This window comes from Panthera pardus, unplaced genomic scaffold (genome assembly GCF_024362965.1).
Source record: "Panthera pardus isolate Hobbes unplaced genomic scaffold, ASM2436296v1 HiC_scaffold_4, whole genome shotgun sequence".
In the NCBI taxonomy this organism is placed as follows: Eukaryota; Metazoa; Chordata; class Mammalia; order Carnivora; family Felidae; genus Panthera; species Panthera pardus.
The window spans coordinates 5,454,697-5,472,793 of NW_026526969.1; the positions used below are offsets into that span (position 1 = coordinate 5,454,697).

General features: G+C 56.6%; 1 protein-coding gene across 2 annotated transcripts; it reads right to left on the reverse strand.

Moving 5' to 3' along the window:
• Positions 1-1,057: 1,057 nt before the first annotated feature.
• NCF1 (neutrophil cytosolic factor 1) lies at positions 1,058-16,768 on the reverse strand. Of its 2 annotated transcripts, none has more exons than XM_019421708.2 (11): positions 16,570-16,768; positions 11,013-11,093; positions 7,641-7,710; positions 7,378-7,543; positions 6,141-6,199; positions 5,327-5,449; positions 4,801-4,908; positions 3,856-3,973; positions 2,296-2,403; positions 1,605-1,738; positions 1,058-1,340 (listed from the first exon to the last, which is right to left on the reverse strand). In XM_019421708.2, the coding sequence occupies exons 1-11, from the start codon at positions 16,639-16,641 to the stop codon at positions 1,216-1,218; spliced, it is 1,164 nt and encodes a 387-aa protein (XP_019277253.1). In that variant the 5' UTR covers positions 16,642-16,768; the 3' UTR covers positions 1,058-1,215. The 2 variants fall into 2 exon arrangements, with proteins under 2 accessions (XP_019277253.1, XP_019277251.1); XM_019421706.2 differs by having other exon boundaries at positions 7,641-7,716; positions 16,570-16,756.
• Between the last annotated feature and the right edge of the window lie 1,329 nt (positions 16,769-18,097).

Consider the following 18,097-nt stretch of genomic DNA (forward strand, 5'->3'; position numbering starts at 1 on the left):
CCAGACACCTACAGGCACACCCGCCCAGTGCTCTCTGTTGGCTCCACGGGGGACAGCAGAGGCCCCCGGACATGCCCCCCTGACCTCAGGCCCACACACCACCGGGGCCTACACATCAGCACATGACAGTGGGGCATCAAGAGGCCACCTCCAAGGGGACCAGAAATACAGAAAAACATGGGGGAAAACATTTGATCAGGACTTTAGCTAGGAGACATTGAAACCACAAATTATGAAGTATTATGAAAATATTTTATCTTACACAGTTTTTTTTTAAGTTCTAATTGCAACTGAACAAGCAAAGGGCTTGGGGTTGTTGGTGGTTAATTCTCCCACAGCTTTGTAAGATAGTCCTTGACGGGCTGGACTTTTCCAACAAAGCGGGTCTGCAAAAAGCAGTAGAGCACAGGGCTCAGTGATTTTCTCAAGGCCTTTTGGGGGTCAGATTATCCTCTTGAGAAGCATCGGTCTGCCGATTTTCCCCGACCTCTAAGGGGCCAGCCTTGGCCACCCTCAGGTGCCTCCTTCCACGAGCAGGAACAGCTCTCCCTGCTACCCCATGGCCTTCCCCACAAGCTGCATCTGTTCCCAGATTGCAGCCCCAGGTTGCACCCTAGTGTCTTTGCATTTTGCAAAAGATCGACCAGCAAAGACTTTGAGGCCGTGGGCTGGCAGCAATGCTGGGGTAGGCCGTGAGGATCTGTTCATCACTGAACAATTGCTTTCTGGAACAACCTCCAAACCGGGCAGCGTCTCTGAATAATCAGAGGCGCTTCCTACCTGTACCTCAATTACAATTTCTCTTTGTCACCTAAGGTGCAAACACCGCGCCCTGTGGCACCCTTCTTCAGTGGGACCAAAATTTCCGCAGGCAGGGTCTATCCAGACAAACGGCCAGCGGGCGGACCGCGGGTTCCTCTTGCACCCGACCCTGTGCAGTTCTTGCAACTCCCCCCACCCCAAGTTCTGGCCCCAGCAGAGCTCACAGCCCTCAGTCCTAATTCTAGAAATACGGCGTGCCCAACCCAGTCCGGCCCGCTTCTCTACAGAACCTCAGTCCACTCCAGGCAACATTTATTGACAGCGGTTAACAGGTGGGGCGGGGCCCGGGGCTGCCGGAAGCGTCCGGACCTCAGGATCTGTACAAGTGTATACTGGAAAGGGGCGGGACGGGGCGGAGGGGCCAGGGCGCCATCTAGGGGAGACGCAGCGGCCTCAGACTGCGGACGACAGCTTCCGCTTGGTGCTCTCGCTGCAGCGGTGCAGGATGAGGTCTGCGCTGGGCCGCGGGGGCACCGCGGGCTGTGGTTTTGCGCCTCCAGTCTGCGCCTGTTCCCTTGCTGCGGAAAGCCCAGACCCGTGAGCGGCCGGGCTCCGCCCTTCAGGCCCCGCTCCGCCCTTCAGGCCCCGCCCCGCCTTCCAGGCCCCGCCCCGGGCCCCGCCCACCACCAGGCAGCTGCAGACACTCACGCCGCCGGCTCCCAGCGCTCTGCGGCCCTGGCCGCACCTGGCCCCGCCTCCAGGCCCCGCCCCGTCTTCCAGGCCCCGCCCCGGGCACGCCCCACCCCACCCCCGGCCGCGGCAGGCACTAAGTCCAGGGCTACCTGAGCGCTGCGGCTCGGGCCGCGCCTGGCGGCGGCGCTGCTGCAAAAAACGGACACTGTTGCGCCGATAGGTGTCCTGGCTGAGGCGCTTCCGCGACCGCTGGTGGATGCTGTGTGCGTTGCGGATGGACGACCTGGGCCCAGAGGGATGGGGACGTTGCTCAACTCCTGTGCGTCCCCCCCCCTTCCCACTCGTCCCTGCCTGCGGGGACTCGCACGACCGCTCCTGGAGTCCAACGACTGGCCGGGGGCAGTGGAAAGCGGACCGGGACCCCACACGGCTGGGCGGGGCATGATTGCGGCTACCCAGCGCCGATGCGGACTCCAGTCGGGTCGCAGAGCCCAGGTCTATTTCCCACGCCCTTCGGCGGCCTTCAGCCCGTGTCCTCCCCAGGAAGACCTCTGCACTGCCGCCCCCCTCATGGGCGGTCCCCAAGGACTCTAGGCATCGACGCCTACGCCTTCACCTCCACCTCACACCCCTGCTTTCCCACCGCCCCCGTGCCAACCCCACGATGAAGGAGGGCACGTCCATCCTCGACCCAGTGAGGGTGCGGCCTCCCCAGCCTGTCCCTGCCTCCACCCCGGCCTCCCTCCCCAGCGCTGGCAATGCAGGGCCTGGACCGACCGGGGGACCCGTGGTACACCCCCCCCCTCCTCGGTCCCGCCCAGTCCCGGGACGCTCGCTCACCTCCGGGGCGGCGCCCCTCGACTCTTGATCTGGCGTTGGGCCTGGGCTGCATCCTGCCCAGACTTCTGTAGGTACATGGATGGAAAGTAGCCTGTGATGTCGCCTTTCCTGCAACAGAGGCAGCCCTTGAACCCCAGGCAGTCACGGCAGGGAGTAGGGGCCTCAGACGTGGGGGGCTCAGGGATCCCTCTAAACAGTCAGGGTTAAGGCAGCTGGGAGGTTGCAGACACCCCGGTGCCCGCGGACACCAGACCCTGCCCCTCTGGGCCTCAGTTTCCTCATCTGTGCAACACAGGCCCCCACAGCTGTGATGGTGGTAGTGGGAGGAAGTCAGCAGGTCCACCTTGCCCCCCAGGGACATGTGTTTGCAATGAAGCATCTGCAACAGCCTGTTTGTCAGATTTTTCGTTTATGGTCACTGCTTTCTGTATCTAAGAAACTTTCTGCCCATCTCCAGGGCACCAGGTTCCCCTATGCTTTCTTTCCAAAAGGTTTCTGTGCTTGGCGAGACCCACGACCCATCCCGAATACATGTGAGTGCTGTTGGGGTAGGGGCCTAGACGCCTTCTCTCCATGTGGACGCCCAAATGTTCCAGGACCACTTGTTGAAAAGATGTTTCTTTCCATTCTCACCACTATAATTTGAGAGCGAGAAAAAAAAAAAACAAACACTTTGCATAATACAAACCTCACTCTGTAAAACTGATTCCTCTTGGCTGGTGGGAGAATCACAGGCAGATTCTCAGAGGTGCGTGGCGGAGGGGGGGAGGGGGGTTAAACTGAGTGATGGTCAGAAAGATTGAGAAACCCTGCCTCGAAACCTCCAGCCCAGGGCCATGCTGATGGTGGGTACTGTGGCCACAGGCTCACTGGGGCCCTGGACAGACTCAGGGCTCTGAAAAGGTGGGTATGGACCTGGGGAGCCCCAGTGGGCCCAAGAAAACAGCTAAGTCCTCAGGGTTCTCCTTTTCTCCAGGAGGAATGAACAGGTAAGAATCATTTGCAACAGGGGCACCTGGGTGGCTTGGTCAGCTGATCGTCGGACTCTTGATTTGGGCTCAGGTCATGATCTCATGGCTTGTGGGATCGAGCCCCCCAAGAGGCTCTGCACTGCCTAATTGGGATTCTCTCTCCTCTCTCTGCCCCTCCCCCACTTGCATGCGCGCATGCTCTCTCTCTCAAAACAAATAAACTTAAAAAAAGAATCAATTGCAGCAAAAGATTTAAAAGGAAAAGGGATGACAGGGCCTGCCTCTACCAGTTCGCAAATACAATAATGAACACAATTGTGTTGTTTATAGAAGGACTAATAGATGGCGAGGTGACCCCAAGTCTCAAAGGAAAAAAGGTCCCCACTCAGACAAGGACACTGAACCCCGAAAGACGGGCGGGGTGGGATTATCCCTGGTCTACCACCAAGATGGAGACTGAGTCCAGAGACAGGCAGTGGCTTACCCAGAGTCACGCACCCCAGTGGGCACGGACCCCAAACGGGCCCTGCCCCAGGCCAGGGCTGGCACTCAGGGTGGGCGCAGCGGGGAGGGAGGGGTGCTCTCCTACCTGACGACCCACCAGCCATCCAGCAGCTTGTGAATGACATCGATGGTTTCGCCCTCCTGCAGGGACACTTCGTCCTCCATCTGGGCAGTGTAGGCTTTGATGGTGACGTAGGGCTCACCTGGTCGTCCGCGGGAGCAGGGACGTGGTGTGAGGGTCCGTCCGCAACCCCCCCTCCCCGGCTTGCCTCCCTTCCTCTCCTCTCTGGGCCTGAGGCTTCCTGCAGCCCCCGCCCCCGCCACGCCCTCCCTCGTCCCCACCTGCTCCTTGTGGTCTCCCTCTGCAAACTGCTGCCCCCCACCGGTGAGGGGACGCCACTACACCCAGGGGCTCCCACCTCCCACCACCCACAGCAGGGGCCCAGGCGCCCGGATCCCAGGAGGGGCCCGGCAGGAGGTGCAAGGGTGGAGCGCCCATCCACCTGTCACCTGAGCCCCTTGACGCCCGCCAACTGCCCACATCCGGAGCTGCCTACCCAGTGTATAGACCTTTCCCCGCTTTTCCAGAGAAGCCACAAATCCACACACCGTTGTGAGATCTCTCCCTTTTAAAATACGGGCAACCAACTCGAACTCGTCTCAACCTCCGCCTGAGCCCCATCCGGCCCAGGGGCTTCCAGTCAGCGAGGATGCCCCCGCCTCCAGGCAGTACGCCTTCCGGACCCTCACCCGTCGCCGGCCCGGGCCCGGCTGGCCCCACCACCTGTCTCAGGCTGGCCGACCTCAGCGCTTCACCTCTACTCTACCTCCCGCGTCTCCGTCCTAACCAAGGGCACCACCTCCTCCCGGGGCCCTCCAACCGGACTATGGGGTGTCCACCCTGGCTGCCCCACTGCCCAGCCCACGATCCTATCCAAGCCCACAGCGGTCACTTCCGGCTTCTTGGAATCCCAGGGCCCCTCCGGTCCCTTCCCCTCACATCGTTATGGTCGTGGAGGGCAGGCGGTACCTTCATAGTTGGGCTCGGGGTCCTCTGCCTCATCAGGACTGTCCAGGGGCTCCAAGTAGGATGCGGGGACCCAACCTCGCTTTGTCTTCGTTTGGCAGAACCACCAGCCTGTGCCAGGCGTGCGAGGCGGGAAGTCTGGGCGGGCCCGGCAGCCGCCCCCCTCCCCCAGGGTGGTAAGGACGCCCCGACATAGGCACAGAGACACCCAACACTAGGATTCAGAGATGTCACCTTCAGCACACGCCATGCCCAAGTGACACACAGCCACACACACAGGTCACAGGGTGAGAGCTCAGAATCTGCCTCACACACGTCGTGACCCGGCCACCCGGGGGGGGACATAAGCCCCGGAGGTGCACGGGTGCCCGCAGCCTCAGCTCGGGGACAGAGCGGGGAGGACAGTCAGGGCCCCCGAAGGAGCCACAGCCCGTCAGGTGGGGAGGAAGCCCCAGGTTGTCCGAGAGGCTTGTGGCCACGGCTGCGGGCACCAAGGGGAGGGAGGTCCCGGGAGGGCGGGGAGGCTGACCACTCTCGCTCTTCTCCACGACGTCCACCACGTCGCCCGTGGCCAGAGCCATCTGGGAGCCCGAGGTCTTCTCGAAGTCAGCGATGGCGCGGTACGTCTGCAGGATGATGGGGCCCGTGATGTCTGGGCAGAGGGAGGGCAGGGTAAGTGGACGCCGCGGGGCTGGGCTGCCTCCTCCCGGTGGTCCCCTGCGTCGGCCCCCGGGGCCCTGGTGTCCCCGCCCCACCCAGCTGCAAGCACGCCAGAGGGGTATGCACCCTGCCAGCTGGAAAGCAGCAGGGACAAGCTAGTTAAGCCCCTGACTCTCGGTCTCGGCTCGGGCCATGGTCTCACAGTTCGTGGGGTCGAGCCCCAGGATGTGCTCTGCGCTGACGGCTCAGAGCCTGCTTGGGATTCCGTTTCACCCTCTCCCTGCCCCTTCCCTGCATGCACTCTCGCTCTTAAAATAAACTTTTCTTTAATGTTAAAAACAACAACAATGATCATGCAGTAAAGATCACACACGGTCATGCCCCTGTGTGAGCCATGAAGGCCACCTTGGCCCCCAGACCTGTTCACTCACTCAGCCACGACATCCCCGGGCTGTGGGCACCAGGGTCGTGCTGGGCAATGCAGCCACAGACATGAGCCCCCAAAGCTTCACGTCTAGTGACCCCCCCCAAAGATCCCCACTCTTTAGTGCAGCCACTGAGACCCTTCAAGGCGGCTCTCCCCTACCCCCGGCTCCTTTCCCTGCATAGCCTGCGCTCGGGATCCCTGATCACGTTCCCAGACCCCACAGGGTGACCCACGCGTCACTGCCCATGTCTCTCACCCGTGACGCTGTTGTTCTTGCTGTCTTTGGACACCAGGTAAGTCTCTGGCTTTTTCACCCTGCGGGAAAGAATAGTCCGGGTTAGACGGCTCAGAAGCCCCGGGCAGACCCACAGAACTCCCCAAGAGGAAAAGGAAGGTGGGATGGGGGAGGGCACTGTGGAGGAAAGGGCTAGAAAGGCCCCCCAGCCTCCGGCAGACCCAAAGAAGAGAATGCACTCGGGTCCAGGTAAGGATGCGCTCCGGGCTGGAAAAGCCTCTTGTCACCTCAGGGGTCAGCCCCCTCCTCCTGGGGCCTGGGGAGAGCAGCCAACGGGGAGTGGGCGTCCCCGCCCCCCAGGCCCGTGGGAGCTGCCCCGCCCGGGACCAGCGGTGCGTTCAGGGGTCGGTCCACACTGCTGGAGTCTGTCCAAGGCGGCCTCACCCATATTCAGTGAGCAGAGAGGACGGAGAGAGGGGCCACCCCAGCAAGACGGCACATCCCCCTGAGAGCTCATGAGGCTTCTCGGATATTTCCATGCTGGGCCCTGAGTACCGGAGACCCCGGGAGCAGGACAGGCGGAGAAGGAGGTGACAAAGCGGAGGCGTGTCCCGCAATTAGCCGTGGCCACCCACCCCCCACCCTGCTGGGGCTCTGAACTTCCCAGTTGGTAACGCTGTCCACGGCATCCATTTCTGCATCTGGCCCTTACCACCCCGGTACAGACGGGAAAACTGCTCTCAGAAGGTTCGGCCAGGCTGAGGATCTAGGATCTCAGGGTCCCGGCCCAGGGAGCCCCGCCCCCCCGGGCACCGGACTCCAGGGAAGAGACTTGGCAGGGCACCAAGTGGCTCACACTCTCGTGGTTTTGTGAGTTCGAGTCCCCGCCCCCCACCCCCGTCGGGCTCTGCACAGGTAGCGTGGAGCCTCCTTGGGATTCTCTCTCCTCTCTCTCTCTGCCCCTTCCCCACTCGAGCTGTCTCTGTCTCTCTCAAACTAAATAAAGAAAACTTAAAAAAACAAAACAGACAGAAGGACTTGGCAGGGATGCTGGGGGACGGAGGGGAGGGGTTACAGGTCACACAGGCCACAGCTGGAATCCCGCCTCCTCCTCTTTCAGGCTGTGCGACTTTGGGCAGGTCGCCTCCCCTCTCTGAGCTTTAGTTATCTGTAACACGGGGGAGGTCCTGTGCCCCCCTCCCCGGGCGGAGCTCACCACCCTCCCCCACTTCGGGGACAGAGTGACGGGGCCACTCACTGGTTGTCCGTGGGGAGCTTGAGGTCGTCGGGGCGAACCTTGAAGAAGTCGAGGAGGTGGGGACAGCGGGAAATCTTGACGGGCAGGCTCATGAGCGCACCGAAGTACTCGGTGAGGGTGCCCTGGCGACTCTCAGCGACCCGCTGCCCGTCGAACCACCGCGGGGCTGGCCAGGCCAGGGAGGGGCACCAGAGAACTAGTGAGCACCTTCTCGGGTCAAGGTCCCGTGGACGTGGGGGGAGGGCGGTGACCCTGCTCCTCACCTGGCAGGTGGGGGATGATCCTGTTCTCTGCGTTGATGTCCCCGGCCTCAATAGGAAACATTTCCTTTAACTGTTTCTAGACAGAAAACAAAAGGGGCAAGAAGGTCCTTTTTTTACAAAAATTTTCAAGAATGTTTTATTTATTTTCGAGAAAGAGAGAGAGAGACAGAGTGCGAGCAGGGGAGGGGCAGAGAGAGAGGGAGACACAGAATCTGAAGCAGGCTCCAGGCTCTGAGCTGTCAGCACGGAGCCCGACTCGGGGCTCAAACTCACGAACCATGGGGTCATGACGTGAGCCGAAGTCGGACGCTCAACCGACTGAGCCACGCAGGCGCCCCCGAATGTCCTTTATTACAACACTATACAAGTACAGAATTGGAAGCAACCCCTCGAATCACTCGGAGTAGAAACTTCTGGAAGCGTCCTTGGTTCTCTCTTCCTCTCTCACTTCACCTCCTTGCCACCAGCAGGTCCTTTTGCTTCTCCTCCTGAAATCTACCCAGAATCTGACCCTTCTCGCCACCCACATGGCCACCACCTTGGTCTGAGTGCCACCGAGCCTGGGTTCTTACATACTCTCCCACCCTTGTCTGTCCTCAATCAGCACCCTCTTAAAACGTAAACTGGATCATCCGTCCCTCCTCTGCTCAGATCCCTCCCTGCCTCTCAGCTCACTCAGAATGGAAGCCAAGAGCCTCACATCAGTCTACCGGGCCCCTCGGACCTGTTCCCGCCCGCCTCGCTGACCTCCTCTGCCACCACCCTTCCCTCCCTTGTTCACTCTGTACCAGACGCCCCTAGATACTCCGGGCCCACTCCTGCCCCAGGGCCTTTGCACTTGCTCTTCCCATGCCTCCCCATTTGCCAATGGCGCTTTCTCTTTTTCTTTCTCCTTCTTCAGGTCTCTGCTCAGATAGCTCCCCTGCAGCGAAACCTTCTCCTTGACGATTTCCCTTCCTAACCCTATCCTCCCCGTCCCCCCTCCCTGCCTTCTTTTTCCCATAGTTGTAATAACTAACACACTACGCACAGTACTTACGTGTTGTCTGTGTCTTATCCTGACTCCTCTGCTAGAACCTAAGGTCCACAAGGGAAGGCAAGGACCTGGGTCTTTCTTATGCCCTTGTCACCTTTACAGCACCTCCCGCCCCCCAAGTAGAATGCCCCTGGAGCTTAGGAAGTGCTCAGTAAGTAGTTGCTGAATGGACGAATGAGCCCAGCAATCAGTAAGAGGGTCTAATCTTACGATGGAACAACCCAGCACACTTCAAAGAGGAGACGCGGAGCTGTGCATGGGCCAAGCAGGAGAGGGTCTCAAACACGTGACGCAGTGACGGTAGCGAGGCCAGCAGGCTGATGGCTTCTAGAAAGCCTGCAGAAAATGCGCGCTCCGCACTCCTGTACCTTGTTCTTGAACGTGTGTGTGCGCACTTAGCCGGGGCTGGAGCAGGGATGGCGTTATGGGACGAAGGATGCCTTCTACTTCTTTCGTAATGTTTTATTTATTGCCTTTATCTTACAAAAGCCTTGCGGGGCGCCTTGGCTGGCTCAGTCGGCAGAGCGTGCAACTCTTGATCTCAGGATCATGAGATCTTGTGGGGCACAGAGCTTACACACACACACACACACACACACACACACACACACACACACACAGAAAGCCTTGTAGCAAACAGCACAGAGACATTAACTGTGATCCTGAGTGCTGGCTGTGTGGGACTGCTTACACTACAGTCTTCTTCCCATTTCTCTGCATTTGGTTTTAAACCTCTCATGCAAGAAGTGCGGGAAAGTGCACGGTTCCGAGACTCGCTACCCGGACCCTCCATCCACCTGACCCCGTCTCAGACCAGGACCCAACAGCCACACTGTGCACACCACCACCACCCCATGACCACCCCCGGCCCCGCGGGGTTTTAGAGCCTATGGGATCCTCTCTTTGAAGCTGGCTGACGGCGGGCACCCACAAAGCAAGAGAAGTCAGGGTTGCCTGCCCTCCTTCTCACCTCCCCGGGGACCTCATGGGGCCAGTGACCGGGAGTTAAAGAGCAAACTCCTGGGATGACAACCTGGTGGTGACACTAACCAGGCTGTCCCTTTAAGAACACCCCCAGGATCGGGTGCCTGGGTGGCTCAGTCGGTTGAGCGTCCGAATTCGGCTCAGGTCATGATCTCACGGTTCGTGGGTTCAAGCCCCGTGTCGGGCTCTGGGCTGACAGCTCGGAGCCTGGAGCCTGAATCGGATTCTGTGTCTCCCTCTCTCTCTGCCCCTCCCCTGCTCACACTCTGTCTCTCTCTCCTACAAAAATAAACAAACATTCAAAAAACAATTAAGGGGGTGCCTGGGTGGCTCAATTGGTTGAGCGTCCGACTTTGGCTCAGGTCATGATCTCACGGCTCGTGAGTTCGAGCCCCGCATCGGGCTCTGTGCTGACAGCTCAGAGCCTGGAGCCTGTTTCAGATTCTGTGTCTCCCTCTCTCTGACCCTCCCCTGCTCACACTCTGTCTCTCTCTCAAAAATAAACAAACATTAAAAAAATAAATAAAATTATATATGTACAAAGAATGCCACCAGGAGTTTATGCGGACGGCGTTTCTGTGTGGGAAAAGGAAACTACCCTGGAGATGGACGGAAAGGATGGCTGCACGACATTGTGAATGTGCCTCTTGCCGCCGAAATTGTACGCTTGAAATGCTACATTTGTGTTCTGTGTACCACATCAAAACGGACTTTAAGGAAGGGCGCCTGGGTAGCACAGTGGGTTCAATGTCTGACTTTTTTTTTTTTTTTCAACTTTATTTTTTTATTTTGAGGCGGGGCGGGGGGAGGGAGGGGCAGAGAGAGAGAGGAAGAGAGAATCCCAAGCAGGCTCCATGCCGTCAGCACAGATGCCCAACACGGGGCTCAAACCCACGACCCATGAGGTCACGCACGACCTGAGCCAAAGTCAGGCACTTAACCAACTGAGCCACCCAGGCGCCCCGAGTGTCTGACTCTTGATCTCCGTTCTTGATCTCCGTGTGATGGGGCAGAGCCTGCTTGGGATTCTGTCTCTCCTTCTCTCCGCCCCTCCCCCACTTATGCACACACTCTCTCTCTCTCTCTCTCAAATAAATAAAAACTTGAAAAAAGTTTTTAAACAGACTTTAAGACAAATGTTCTCTTAAGTTAAGAAATACATAACGCCCCCTTAACTGTGGGTGGGGGGTGATCGGGGTTCTTCAGTCCCTGGCCACAGCACCTGGGCTGCCCCCCCCCCGCCGTCCAAGGGCAGAGCTGGGAGTGGGGGTGGTGTCCCCTCCTGGCCCCCCCCGTCCCCCCCCAGTCCCCCCCCGTCCCCCCCCCGCCCCCGTGCACACCCAGGCACTCACGTGGAACTCGTAGATTTCCGGGAACCCCCGGTAGACCACCTTCTCGGACAGGTCCTGCCATTTCACCAGGAACATGTACACCTAGGGGGTGGCCGGGGCAGAGGACCTCATTCAGCTTCCTGGTGGAAGCCCAGGGGACTTGGGGGGGGGGGAAGAGCACTCTTTGGGGCGACCTAGGCCAAGAGAGGGCACCGGCTTCCTGGACCCCAGAGCTGCCGCCCTCCAGCTTTAGGATCAGGGCAAGATGTTCAGCTTCTCTCAAATTAACTCAAATCCCTCCTCCATGAATTGGAGATACAGGGAGGGCCCCCCTCCTGGGGCCGGTAGGAGAGCGACAGGTGGTGAGACAGAAGAGCCCGGGCTGGGACAACACAGCGTAAGGCTCCGTTTCTACCAAATGTCCAGAATGGACACATAGACACCGCAACGTAGATCCGAGGGTGCGGGGTGCTGGGCGGGCAACGCGGAATTTCTAATGGGTACAGGGGTGCTTTTGGGTGGTGACAAAAATCGAATATTAATTGTACGAGGGCCGCACAAGTCTGTGAATAGTAAAAACCACTGGACTGTACCCTTTACCTATGAGGATCGTATCTCAGTGGAGCCGTTATTAGAAAGAAAACCAAAAAAACTTGGTAAGGAAAAACCAAAATACAGGCAGGACAATTCTACTCGGCCACAAAGAGGAACAAATTACTGACAGATGGCAGCCACACGGACGAATCTCAAAAGCGTTATGCTGAGTGAAAGCGGCCAGACACAAAAGGCCACACACAGGGCAGGACTCGGTATCTATGATGTTCCAGACAAAAAGCGTAACTAATTTAAGGTGGAAAAAAATCAGAACAGTGGTTGCCTCTGGGGGAGGGTGGAGGAATGGGTGCGGAGCAGGAGAATCTGGGGTGATGGTAACAATCTATATCTTTTTCTTTAATTAAAAAATGTTTTAATGTTTATTTATGTTTGAGAGAGAGAGAGCGAGAGAATGTGAGCAGGGGAGGGGCAGAGAATCCGAAGCAGGCTCCAGGCTCTGAGCTGTCAGCACAGAGCCCGACGCGGGGCTCGAACCCACGAACTGTGAGATCATGACCTGAGCCGAAGTCAGACGGCTAACGGACTGAGCCACCCAGGCGCCCCTGGTAACAATCTGTATCTTGGCGAGGATTTGGGTTACATAGGGACATGTACCTTCAAAACTCGGCAAATGTCTCTAAGTCTGGTGGATTTCATTTCACATAAATTTTACATCAAACGAGGAAAACACTAGGGGCGCCTGGCCGGCTCAGTCAGCAGAGCCTGTGACTCTTGATCTGGGGGTCGTGAGTTCAAGCCCCACGCTGGGCGTAGAGATGACTTCAATAAATGAATAAACTTCAAAAAAAATCCTTTAAAGAACTTTTTAAAAAGTGAAAGTAAAAAGACAGTGTGATAGAAACATGAGCAAAAGGCATGAAAAGTTCACGGTTATACACCCACACATATATATGTAACCCTAAACATACAAAGAAGTGTCGACTTTACTTATAACAACATCAGGGCAGGGTCATTAGGTAATTGCCAGTTAGTGAGAACAATCGAAATGGTTGTTTGAAGACACAATGGTGCAGTCACACAACGGACTCTTATATACATGTAAAAAAAAAATAGGACAGACTTAATGAACTAATTTGGAGGGAACTCTGTGATATTATAGGATCATGGGGAAAAGGCAGGTATAGCATATGTCATCATATAGCTTTGTTTATTGTCTGTGTAAAGAAGAAAAAATAAGAAAAAATGCATATATATTTTAAAGTTTTATTATTATTTTTTAATATTTCTTTTTTTTTTAAACGTTTATTTATTTTTGAGACAGAGAGAGACAGAGCATGAACAGGGGAGGGGCAGAGAGAGAGGGAGACCAGAATCTGAAACGGGCTCCAGGCTCTGAGCTGTCAGCACAGAGCCCGACGCGGGGCTCGAACTCACGGACCGTGAGATCATGACCTGAGCTGAAGTCAGACGCTCAACTGACTGAGCCACCCAGCTGCCCCTAAACTTTTATTTACTTAAGTAATCTCTATACCCCACGTGGGGTTCGAACTCACTACCCTGAGATTAAGAGTCTCATATTCCTCTGATGAACCAGCCAGGCACCCCAAGAAAATATTTATACATTTTTCTTCCTCCCTCCCTTCCTTCCTCTGTTTCTTCCTTTCTTTCTTTTTAAATATTTTATTTTTAAGTAATCTCTACACCCACATGGGGCCGGAATCCACGACCACGAGATCAAGAGTCGCTCAGTCCTCTGACTGAGCCAGCCAGGCATCCCCTTTTTTTTATAAAGAGAAATACAGGAAAGATAAATCAGAATGAGCCTTTGAACATATCTTTCTAGAAAGTTTGGTGATCGATTGCATCAAATATGTTAACATATGGCACATTTAAAAATAAAATTAAGAGGCGCCTGGGTGGCTCGGTCGGTAAGCGCCCAACTTAGGCTCAGGTCATGATCTCACGGTCCGTGAGTTCAAGCCCCGCATCGGGTTCTGTGCTGACAGCTCGGAGCCTGGACCCTGCTTCAGATTCTGTGTCTCCCTCTCCTCTCTGTCCCTCCCCCACTCATGCTCTGTCTCTCTCTCCCTCTCTCAAAAATAAACATTTTTAAAAAATAAAAAAATTAGATCAACAATGATTAAAAAATTTGTTAATGTTTATATATTTTTGAGAGAGAGAGAGAAAGAGAGAGAGCAAGGCGGGGAGGGACAGAGAGGAAGAGAAAATCCCACGCAGGCCCTGAGCTGTCAGCACAGAGCCCGAAATGGGGCTGGAATCCACGGAACTGTGAGATCATGACCTGAGCTGAAATCAAGAGTCAGATGTTTAACCGACTGAGTCACCCGGGCACCCCAGGATTTTGTTTTTAACTTCAAATTGGAAACAAAAACAAATGAACTTCACTATCTGTCAAATGGGTAACAACTGTATTAAAGAGAAACTGGAAAAGAAAAATTCCAAGTAACTTTTAGTTACAGTATTTTACTACCCTCGGTCCAAAAGGAGAAGAAAAAATTGCAAAGAAAGCTTAAAATGTGACTTAATGAATTTGCAGGTTGATTGTTAATAATGGTGCAGGAGCTGTCATTCTGGTCAAACAAGCCCATGTGGATTGCAGCAGCGAGCAAAGGACTAAATATAATTTTGTTGGGAGCCTGGGTTCTCGTGGAGAAAGGAAGGGTCTACGAATATAAAGCGATACAAGGCAAGAATGAGATGAAATGGCCTTCCGCACCCCCGCCCCTCATTGGTCCATTGAAAGGACAACAGGCAATGACACCCCAGAGGCAACAAACACACTCAGCTTCCAGATCTAGGGTTTCTAACATCACTCCCCACTGCAAAGAAACAGGGGTCCTTAGTGAAAATGGCTGAGTCCAGGGGTCCGGCTGGAGGGCACCAGACTCTGGAACATCTCGTACCAGAAGTAAGAGTGTGCTCTTGGGGCGCCCGGTGGCTCAGTCGGTCGAGAGTCCGACTTCCGCTCAGGTCAGGATCTCTCGGTTCGTGAGTTCGAGCCCCGCATTGGGGTTGCTGCTGTCAGTGCTTCGGCTCCTCTGTCCCCCTCTCTTTCTCTCCCTCCCCCGCTTGCGTGGGACGATGTGAGCATAAAGTAAGTTATGGTTCCCACTGAATAAAAGAGAAATCCATGCATCCGTATTGGCATAAGCAAATAGTAAGGAAGAGGGGAATAACTTTATGGTAAAACGCTGACTGATAAACGCAGAGGGAATTATAGAGTTGAAAACTCACTATTTGGCAATCGTTATAGGAATTTGACTCGGGCAAGCGTCATCCGCGTACTATACGACCAATGGGATATTCATATTGTTTCACAGAATCTCCCCGCACAAAGGGAGAAATAGTAACCTTACTTACACTAGAGACACTTGGTGATCAAAATTAGCCATCACCATCGGAAGAAAAAGCAAAATCGCCTGCCTCTGATAGGATCAACGAGGAGAACACAGGGTCACTTCCGGGGTGTTCCTGCCACGGACGCATAGCCTGAATCTGAGGAAGAAGGAGTAGCCAAGTCCTTCCGTAGAAGGGATGTCCCACAAAATGACAGGTCCCAGCTCTACAGAATGTCAACGTTGGGAAGGACCAAGAAAGGTGGATTAAGACTGACCCGGATTAAAGGAGTCTGAAGGGTCACAGGCAGGTGAAACGCAGCAGGTGGTCCCGGATGGGATCCTGGACCGGATCATTTTTACTACAGAGGACAAGCAGGGGAACTGGTAAAATCTGAATGAAGCAGGTGGACTGAATAATGGTGTTTCATCTATGGTACTTTGCCGATGTGGACACATTTGCAGAGAATGTTGTTGATTTTAAGAAATACACAGTAGTATTTAGGAGGGGGCGCCTGGGTGGCTCCGTAGGAAGAGTGGCAGACTCTTGATCTCAGGGTCATGAGTTCAAGCCCCACACTGGGCATGCTGCCTACATAAAAAGGGGCGGGCCTCGAGTGTCTCCGAGGGCTGAGTGTCTGACTCTTGACTTCAGCTCAGGTCAGGATCCCAGGGTTGTGGGTGGGATAGAGCCCTGCTTCGGGCTCCCTCGTGGAGCCTGCTGGAGATTCCCTCCCTCCCTCCATCTCTCTCTCTCTCTCTCTCTCTCTCTGTCTCTCCTTCTGCCCCTCTCCCCAGCTCGTGCTCTCTGTCTCTAATAAATAAATAATAATAATAATAATAAAAGAGAAAGGAACAAACAAGCAAACACAATGTCTCCAATTTCCTCTGGGATGGTTCAGAAAAGTTCTGTTCAGAGAGAGAGGGAGAGAGAGAGAAGGGGAAGGAGGGGGATGGGGGATGGAGAGGAGAGAGGGAGCACAGAGGTGGGTGGAGGAAATGTGGAGGAATTGGTGCTTTGGGGACAGCCTTTCTGTAAGTTTGAAATTATTTCAAAATTAAAAGTGAGGACAGGAAAGGATACATTTGTGTCCTGCAAATACCAGACAAAGCAGAGCCCCTCCCCGGCCTTCCTGAACTCTGGTCTTGGGGACCCTACCGCGGCGGGTGGACGTGTCTGGGCAGATAATTCCCAGCCCTGAGGGCACGGGGTCGGGGGGCCTTTTTGGGCCCCTTGGTGGTGTCACCCTACTAGAAGGGATTCCCCCTGTAATGTCGCTGACTCCACGGCGGGCCGGGGGGGAAGAGGGGCGCCGCCAGCACACCGTCCTGGAGGAGCACTCCGTGAGAGCTGGGGTGGTCAGGGAGGGCTGCCCGGAGGAGCGCGCTGGGGGCGAACAGGGCGCCACAGGGAACTCCTGGCCGGGGCGGGCAGGCCAGGAGGGAGGTGGGCTGGCGGGGGGGGCCAGGGGCCAGGCTGGCTGTCCTCCCACCGAGGGCCGGGGGCGGGGTGGGGGGAGGGGCAGGGCGCGCATCCGTTTAAGGGACGCACCTCGGCCGGCCGCGCGGGGACGGCACCGTCGGGCACCTGCGCGGCCCCGACAGGCTCGGCCCCGCGCGGCCGCAGGGGTCCCCCCAGTCCCCCCTCAGGGCGCTCGGCTACTCACGTAGTGCTGGCTGGGGACGAAGCGCTTCTCGAAGCCCAGGAGGGCGATGTGGCGGATGAAGGTGTCCCCCATGGCTGGGCTGCGGGGCGCTCCCCGGCTGGCGGGCCTTAAATGGGCCAGAAAGAGGAAGTCACTTCGGGGGGCAGGGCAGGAGGGGGCAGGGAGGGCGCAGAGGAGCCTCTGCTTCTCCTTTCAGTTTCTGGGATCCCTCAGACTCCCCTGGCGGGGACGTGAGGGGCCACACGCAGGCATGTCCTCCCCTCCCCCACCCCGTGGTCTACGGGCCCCACAGTTTGGGGGGGGGGTGCCCACCCCCCACCCCTGTCTCTGGCTAACCCCAGGCCCCGCCACACCGGCCTCTCTGCTGCCCCTGGGACACCCCAAGCTGCTCCCGCCCCGGGGCCTCTGCCCTCGGAGCGCCCCCCCCACCCCCGGGACCATCTCCCGCATCTCTGGAAGTCCCTCCCTCGTCCCTTCGGGTTTCTGCTCAAAAGGCACCGCCTCCAAGAGGCCTTTCTTGATATGTTCACGCGAAACAGCAAAACTTCATGCTTCCCTACCCCGCTTTCCTGTTTTTATTCAGATGGACGTATTACGGAGCTCGTGTTTTTACAATGTCTCTCTTTACCGCAATGCGGGCCCCGGGAGAGCAAGGGCTTGGCCGCACCCCCCAGGCTGGAGACCGGCTGGCCGCGCCGCTTGGGGACCGTGTCCGTGGGAGGGGCGCGGGCGTCAGGTGCACGCCGGCAGGTGTGTGTAACTGAGCCAGTGGCGGTGGGGACGGGCTTGGAGTGAGGCTTGCGTTCAACTCCGATCAAATCCGGGCGCCCGTGGGGCTGAGTCGGTTAGGAGTCCAACTCCGGCTCAGGTCATGATCTCACGTTTCAGTTCGTGAGTTTGAACCTTGCTACGGGCCCCACGCTGACAGTGCGCAGCCTGCTTGGGGTTCTCTCTCTCTCAATCTCTCTCTCTCTGGTCCTCCCCCACTCGTTCTTTCTCTCAAAACAAACTAAAAATTAAAAAAACAAAAAAACCTGATCAAATGGATCCTCAAGGCTGCCTCAGTTTTCTCCTGAGATGGGACCATGGTCTCCGCCAGGAGGGGATTTGGATTTGGGGTGAAGAGGTGAGCAGGAAGTGGCTGGGGGTCTCCCACTGGCACCTAGGAGCCTAGGACGGACATGAGGGCCTGGGAGGCTTAGAGGTTATGGGGCTGGTCCAAGGTCACCGGGCAGGTGGCCCAGTCTGGCTGCAGGCTCAGGGTGGAGGGGCCAGTTTGTGTCCCAGACGCGTGATTCCAAGACTGTGAGACCATGGCAAAGGCCACCAGCACTCTGAGAGCCACGGGTCCCCCTGGACTACTGGGGGGTGAGGGTAGCCTCTGGCAGAGGGGAGCCAGAACAGGCCCTTTTGTGTCTGTTACCACGACTGGTCAGATTGGTGGTTGGATGTTCTTGGTTTTATCCCAGCGTGGGAGCCATGGGGCGCCTGCATGGCTCAGTCGGTTGAACGACTGACTCTTGGTTTT

Bases quoted from the DNA above. Each gene is read 5' to 3' on its own strand.
- NCF1 (XM_019421706.2), bottom strand. From the start codon at position 16,641: ATGGGGGACACCTTCATCCGCCACATCGCCCTCCTGGGCTTCGAGAAG. The intron at 6,200-7,377 runs GTGAGTGGCCCC...TCTTTCCCGCAG, and splicing joins AAGCTCCCCACGGACAACCA to GGTGAAAAAGCCAGAGACTT. The intron at 4,909-5,326 runs GTCAGCCTCCCC...CGCCTGGCACAG, and splicing joins CGTGGAGAAGAGCGAGAGTG to GCTGGTGGTTCTGCCAAACG.